Source organism: Oncorhynchus nerka, linkage group LG26 (assembly GCF_034236695.1).
Source record: "Oncorhynchus nerka isolate Pitt River linkage group LG26, Oner_Uvic_2.0, whole genome shotgun sequence".
NCBI classification, from domain to species: domain Eukaryota; kingdom Metazoa; phylum Chordata; class Actinopteri; order Salmoniformes; family Salmonidae; genus Oncorhynchus; species Oncorhynchus nerka.
Window position 1 is genome coordinate 18819120 of NC_088421.1, and position 8056 is coordinate 18827175.

Below are 8056 nucleotides of genomic sequence, written 5' to 3' on the forward strand. Positions count from 1 at the left end.
CAAACATACCCTCGTAAAACTTACTATCCTACCGATCCTTGACTTCGGCGATGTCATTTACAAAATAGCCTCCAACACTCTACTTATCCATTTGGATGCAGTCTATCACAGTGCCATCAGATTTTGTCACCAAAGCCCCATATACTACCCACCACTGTGACCTGTACGCTCTCGTTGGCTTGCCCTCGCTTCATATTCGTCGCCAAAGCCACTGGCTCTAGGTCACCTAAAAGTCTTTACTAGGTAAAGCCCCGCCTTATCTCAGCTCACTGGTCACCATAGCAGCACCCACCCGTGGGATGCGCTCCAGCAGGTATATTTCACTGGTCATCGCCAAAGCCAACTCCTCGTTTGGCCGCCTTTCCTTCCAGTTCTCTGCTGCTAATGACTGGAACGAATTGCAATTGGAGACTTATATCTCCCTCACTAACTTTAAGCATCAGCTGTTAGAGCAGCTTACCGATCATTGCACCTGTACTCAGCCCATCTGTAAATAGCCCACCCAACTACCTCATCCCCATATTCTTATTTATTTTTTTGCTTTTTTTATTTCCTTACCTCCCTAGTCTTACTACATTTGCACACACTGTATAAAGATTTTTCTATTGTGTTATTGACTGTACGTTTGTTTATCCCATGTGCAACTCTCTGTTGTTTGTGTCTCACTGCTTTGTTTTATCTTGGCCAGGTCGCAGTTGTAAATGAGAACTTGTTCTCAAATGGCCTACCTGGTTAAATAAAGGTTAAATAAATAAACATATTTTTAAAAGATCTGCAGAGAAGAATGGGAAAAACTCACCAAATACAGGTGTGCCAAGCATGTAGCGTCATACCCAAGGCTGTAATCACTGCCAAAAGTGCTTCAACAAAGTACTTAGTAAAGTGTCTGAATACTTATGTAAATGTGATATTTCTGTTTGTTTTTTTAACACATTTGCAAACATTTCTAAAAACCTGTTTTTGCTTTGTCATTATTGTGTGTTGATTGATGAAAAAACAAACAATTTAATACATTTTAGAATAAGGCTGTAACGTAACAAAATGTGGAAAAAGTCAAGGGGTCTGAATACTTTCCGAATGCACTGTACATAAGATGAGAAAGGGCAATAGCGCTGCTACAATTGGAAAACATTGAATTATTCATTTTAACTGATGAATTACAATTAAACAAGACTCATGGGGTACATTAAATCAATTGATGAACTCAGTAAAGGAGTTGCCTTCCAACAATACAAAATGCAGCTGAGAAATTTTAGCTTTCATCTAAAATTATTCAAACAAAAAGTCCCTAGCTCTCAGACGGATGAGCTTTATACAACAGGAATGTTGCTGGAATGAGGCTGAGGGGGGCAGCTTCCCCGTTCTCTCAGAGGAACTAACGCGTCGGCATGCCCAAATATGGAACGCGGATTTTCTCTTCGGAACTAAATACTCGATCCCACATTAGTATATCAATATATATATAGTTAATACATGGTGTACATTATGTGGTCTCCACGGTTACGTTAACCCCATCGCGGCATTGTACATCACATTTGGACACGGAACAATCAAATATAATTTCAGCAGAAAATTAGGCTAATAGCTATCCATGCTACATGCAATTCATCAAACAAACTTGCTTTAAAATTAACAAGTGAATTGCAACTCATTTTATATGCCTACAAAATATGGCGTCCACATAATATGTAGGCCTAGGCAGCGCAGTTCAGTTGTCTGATGGACAATGCCTATCAATTTGTAACCATGTAACAATGTGGACCGTGCAACATCAAAGTAACGTAGTCTACAGTAGTTACAATATAACAGTCAGATCACAAAACAACGTATATCAACAGCCTACAAACATGTTGACAAATTAGTCTACACGTCGTTGTGTATTAGTCTGCACAGCGATTTCAATAAATTAGGTGAAGAATGTATAGAAGTATATTCTTAATCCAGCCCTGCTTCACTGTTCACTTTTCTTGCCTACGTGAGCGTGTTAACGATAGGTTTTACAATCAAAGTAGTTCCTGGCAATCGCGTCATAATCATGACGTTACGTTGTTGGGCGTGCACAAATAGTTTCTATCCAATCAATTCCCTTTGCCAATCTTGACAGCATACATGTGGGCTGATTCGTTTTCCATGGCCAGTGCACCGGGTGGGAGGAGATGTTATTAATAGACCAATGGAATAGTCTAAAATACACAGACTACGCTCACCCGTGGCACCGGGCCATGCAACACGAACTAGCCCAATGTTTGGTGTGTATATAAAAAGGCATGTTACTAGCTGCTCACTCAGTGAATTTATCACATAGAACAACATACCCTGAACGCAACCTTATGTGTGGGTATAAAGGTTTTTCTTATAGAAGGTTGAAAAAGATCGCTCAAGACATTGGACCACGACAATACAGCGGTCATTCATCCGTTGACAGCCTTCGTGGACCACTGCTCTGTTCTACATCTTGGATTTTCCCTCACTTTTAGAAGTGAAATTCTTTTTAGTTTTGAACTTGGGTCATTGCTGAAAAAGAGGGGTGCTTGCGTTGATGCGTAGGCCTACGTTTTGCTGATACCGTCATTTGTTGACCAATATCCTGAGACTGTTTAAACAACTGGTAAGCTCACTTTCCTACGACTTTATATCTACAAAAATGGAGCAGCCTTTTTATCATGACGACTCTTTTATCTCGGCTTATGGTCACTCTGATGCTGCATTGCACGACTACAAACTCCTAAAGCAGAATATGAATTTGAACATGACAGAGCCATATCGCAACCTCAAGTCTGACTTGTACCAAGCAGCGCACCAGGACGTCGGGTCACTGAAGCTTGCTTCCCCTGAACTCGAAAGACTTATCATCCAAAACAGTAACGGTATAATTACTACTCCCACCCCAGGCCAGTACTTCTACAACCGGAGCATCACGGATGAGCAGGAGGGCTTTGCGGAGGGCTTCGTGAAAGCCCTGGACGAGCTCCACAAGATAAACCATATGCCCATGGCCCCGCCCAACGTGTCTATTGGAGCGGGTGGTGTGACGACCTGTTCCGCGGCGGCCTCTAGTGTCTTCGGCTCCTCCCTGCAGCCCGAGCCTCCAATCTACACAACACTGAACGCTTATTGTCCAAACACTAACCTCTCTTCTACATCCAGTTACCCCAGTACCACCATCAACTACTTACCGCCGCACCACCAGCAGAGCCATCACCAACAGACGTCGACGCACGCGTCACACCCCTTTCAGTACTCTCTACCTGGCGCTGGGGTCCATCCACAGCGCCTTGTGGCTTTCAAAGAAGAACCACAAACCGTCCCTGATCTACACAGCAGCGACGGTTCCCCGCCAATGTCCCCAATCGACATGGAAAACCAAGAGATAATCAAGGCCGAGCGGAAGAGGCTTAGAAATCGATTAGCAGCAACCAAATGCCGGCGCCGCAAACTGGAGCGCATCTCCCGGCTGGAGGACAAGGTGAAAGTTCTGAAGTCGGACAATGCTGGGCTCTCCAACACAGCGAATGTGCTTCGTGAACAAGTCGCCCAGCTCAAACAGAAAGTCCTGACACATGTTAGCAGCGGCTGTCAGCTGATGTTGACGAGCAAAATGGAGGCATTTTAAATGGAGAGGCGAGGGCATTACGCAGAGTAATTCATAATTTAGAAGTGACAACACTGGAGGAATGTTCTACATGAACCGCACTGGAAGAGGCCGTATACCGGCAGGCTATTGTTGGTAATGACAATACGGCCGCAGGCTGTGTAGGCTGCTCTCATTTCGGGTAAAATACTGACAAATGGTACTTCCGGATGCTGGACACCGCACAAGGGACCATATATCCATATACATGACAACAGGAACAGCATCCAGACTGAACATAGACACTGACACTGAGTGACTAGAAAAACAAACCAGAGACCACTTGATAGGCTGGTTTTGATACCTAATCAATGGAAATGTTATGGTATTGTTTGTAATTTTGCATATCGTCATGCAATGCTGCATTCATTAAATGTTTAAGTTATTGTTTGCCAGGTTGATCCTGACAAATTAATATTTTTGTCATGTTTACAATGTATTTTTTATTTGTGCGATGTATATTTAAGTAAAGTCTCATGTTCAAAACGATTTTGGCTTCATGTTTGTCTATTGGTGTCATTATGCCATTCATGGTGTTTGATAAAAATGCGACATTGAAATTATATTGGTCGTTGAAGTATGATGTCTATATGCGCAGAGGATTTACTGAAGTCTAGTGTTATGCATAAACAACCACCTTACGCGTGTGAATCAAATGGCTAGTTTTCATTGAAGATGGGTTTAGGTCATGCTCCTTTACAATGAGAGATTCGATGCTATTAGACTACATTCAGGCCTTCTTGTCCAGAACGTCAGCGCGTTAACTTTTACGCACAGCGTGTCCATATAAGGACTCTTCTGGTAGAGATTACGTCACTGTGAGCGAAGCTTTATGGGAACCCCCGCCTCCCTCGCAAATTGGTTTCATTACACTTTGTATCAATAAGATGGTTTGGCACAATGGAATTTCCAATATTATTATTGAAACTAAGCTGGCGCATAGGGTAATAATTAAGAACTGCGCTAAGGAGCATAACAAGGGGAAACTAACTTTGACCAGATATGGACTTGGCACAGTCATAATTTCGCAAGGGTGATCAATAAATAACTACGGACAAAGTTCAGCCACTAACTTGACTATTTTAAATTGCAGTATGTTGTATATACATTTTTAATATGGCATGAAGTGGTCAACTACTAGACAAAAATATTCAAAGTCGTCCCATATTCAAGGTGTCTGTCCTCAGTCCATCAGTTCTCTAGTTGAATCATCTATTTGTATAAAGACTTATGGCCACCAGCTCATTCTGGGCACATTGTTTCCCACGATGCCTAGCCAGGGTAACTTAACATGGTGGTTGCGTACACACCACAGTTAAGACCGATTCGGGTCTTATATTTGAATGAGTGCACATGGAAGTGACAGTGGAATGCCGGGGGTGTTTAAAGATGCCACACCGCTTGGCAGAGCAGTAGAAGCGAGTGGGCATCTGGTGTGTTAGCGCATCTGTGTGTATGGATGGGTTGGGTTGGCATTGCCAAGGACAAGAACATTGTGGGGACATCAGAAAAATATGTGAGGGCCTGTTCTCTTTGAATTGAGTCAGGGATATGGGAAAAGTCCCAGTAAAGTTGAGTTAATTGAATATTAGTCATCATACATTATCTTCTTATCCAAACAGTTTTTTAAATTCAAGCCCTTCAAAGTTGGCAACAGTTGCAACTCCTGTTGTTTTGCGGTCTTTGGCAGACAGCGGAGTTATTGAGTATGCACAAGCTGCTCTCAGAAAAACAGGAGGGGAATTCTGTCCTGTTAAGCAGTTAATGATGTAGGCTACAGCAGCCAGCTAGGCAAACAACCCAGCCAGCCTGCTCTCCACATCCTTCAGCACACTTGAGAATAAAATAAAACCACTTCAAAAGAATCGCTGAAGGCTTGGGTTTTGACACACTTTCTCACTTCAGCTGTTTTGGAGAGAGGTTAACACTTTTTATTTGTTTTTTTATGCCCCAATATGGAAAATATCAGCTACGACACCTACGTGTATTCCATTTGTGTATCTTTCAGTTGAAATAGTCCTACTAGTATTCATAAAAACAAGTGCAGTTTCCACCGTTTCAATGTTTTAGTACAAAAAACTTGTGTAAGATTTATTTATTTTGATTTTGTTATAACACATACATAATTAAAATGTGATAGTCAAGAGCTAAGGTGTCCTAATTTAACACTTCTCTTTCCCATACCAATTTCTTGTACTCTTCTATTGTTTTCACTTCTCGACACATTGGTGGGAACGTAAATGTTCCATTGCCAGATGGAACAATGTTTTTTGGATACTTGATTTCTCAGATCCCACCAAGGGGGAAATACATAAAAACATGGTGTTAACATGGTTATTTATGTATAGGCCTACACAACATGTATAAATACACACGCACAACCTGCCCATTTCAGCTTCTCGCTACCACAGCCCACAACCAACAATGTCTGTGGGAATATCTGTGATGCAAGTGATGACGTATGAAGATCTGGGGTGGGTTTATTTTCCTCCCCTCTAGCCCCCGTTCACTCCTACGGGCCTCACTCTCTCGCTCCATCTCCCACATTTCTCTCGCATCATACATATTCCTCCCACCTCACCATGGCCATCTGAGCTTCTTTCAATAATTACATAACTCATTTCCGAGACATTTAGACCTACGTAGGACAATGCAGATTGAATGAGATTTTGCATGCTGAATGTCTAACTAAAAGGCGACACGGGTCTTCAATGGGAATCATCTAAAACACTACTACAAACTTTTTCCATCTATCTCAAACCGAGGGAGGTAATCCCATAATTTTTTAAAGACAGTCAATTTGTGATAAGTAGGAGTCTACATAATGTCTGGTTTCTCAGTCCCATGTGTCACCAGAGGAGTAAGTTAAGTTGTAATAGAATGGAGGTGATATGCAGTGTACACTGTGCAGCTCACCATGAATGACCTCTGGAACACAGGGATCAGATTATAACCTCTTCTGAGACATGCAGGGTTCACTATCACCCTGGGAGATACAAGAATCAGTTTGGTCATAACAAGTGGGGTCATTCAAAAATAGAGAATGTTTATAATCTATTACAATATAAAATCTTTAAAAGGGCAACTACACTTCCTGATCTGGCCTCGTTTTTAGATTACCGTAGGTTAATTAAGAAATGCCAGCGGCCATGACTGAATTCAAAACATGAGTTGATATCAGGGTGTGGTTTGATGTGGGTGTCTTGTGTGTGTGTGTTCGCAGGTGGGAAGAGTTAACCAAACTATTTTGCCAATTAGCGGACTGTCAATAAATTACACAATGTAAATGCGAATATTTTCATGTTGTACACCTGTTAGTTCTCATCGTGTTTTACATTTTTGTATTATCATTTCTACAATTTATAGTTGGTTTGAGGTATTTAAGTCATTGACATTTGCAGCTATTGGATTTTTTACATATTGTCCCATGTACATTGTGTAATTTAGCAATGGTCCCTAACTAGCCCCATTGGTACAGCATATCCAAAGGCAACCCAAGCACAGGCATTACAATCTGGTAACTTCCAGCTGCACTCCGAATTAATGATTACTTGTGTACTGCCAGCTGTGGGCAGGATTGAAACAAACCCAACCTTAATTTACATTGTGATGCAGTCACGACCACAAGTCCCACAAAACTCAGTTTTAGATGAGACTATGACCAAAATGATCCTATTTACACATTATACTAAATTTAGACAGCAGACTGAATGTTTATGACTCGATGCCACTTAGGCTGTTTTCTAAATAAGAAGTTGTTTTTAGGGGCAGTTGCTCTTTAAAACTAATTTGTTTTTATTGTATCAATTAACAAAACCTATACAAAACCAATGTGTTCCAGAAAAACAGGGACATTGCTTGTTGAATATGTGCATAGCACCATCTAGTGGTTAGTAACTAAAGCTTACTATTAACTCTATACAAGTGTTTATGTCATATTCCAATATAAAAGTACTGAATAAAACACTTGGTTTAAAACTATATTTTCTTTAAAAAGGCAAAAGCAACTTCCAAATGCCTCATCACTACAAACAAAACTAGAAAACAATTTAGCTAGAAATTCTGTTTTTTTTCTTAACATTCCAGTTCATACTCACATGGCACTGTTTGAATTGTAATCAAAACAAATCAAATGTTATTTGTCACATGCACCGAATACAACATGTTTACCTTACAGTGAAATGCTTAATTACAAGCCCTTAACTAACAATGCAGTTTTAATTAAAATATGTGTTAAGTAGAAGTTAGATAAGTTAAAAAATAAAAATAATTAGAGAACAGCAGTAAAATAAGCCCCGTGATGAAATCAACATCAAGCCTAATACACAAATGATATATAATTTTCAAGAACTCTCACAAAACACATCCCCACTGACAGTGTAGTTGACACAGAATCAATGCGATCAGCAGACTCAGTCAGTCAGC

General features: G+C 40.7%; 1 protein-coding gene across 1 annotated transcript; it reads left to right on the forward strand.

The window, feature by feature from the left end:
- Nucleotides 1-2283: 2283 nt before the first annotated feature.
- LOC115110602 (transcription factor JunB-like) lies at nt 2284-4120 on the forward strand. The gene has a single exon (XM_029636403.2). It carries the CDS (start codon nt 2645-2647, stop codon nt 3611-3613), a length of 969 nt encoding a protein of 322 aa, XP_029492263.2. The 5' UTR covers nt 2284-2644; the 3' UTR covers nt 3614-4120.
- The last annotated feature ends 3936 nt before the right edge of the window (nt 4121-8056 follow it).

Excerpts from the sequence above, each read along its gene's own strand:
- LOC115110602 (XM_029636403.2), top strand. The coding sequence starts at position 2,645 with ATGGAGCAGCCTTTTTATCATGACGACTCTTTTATCTCGGCTTATGGT.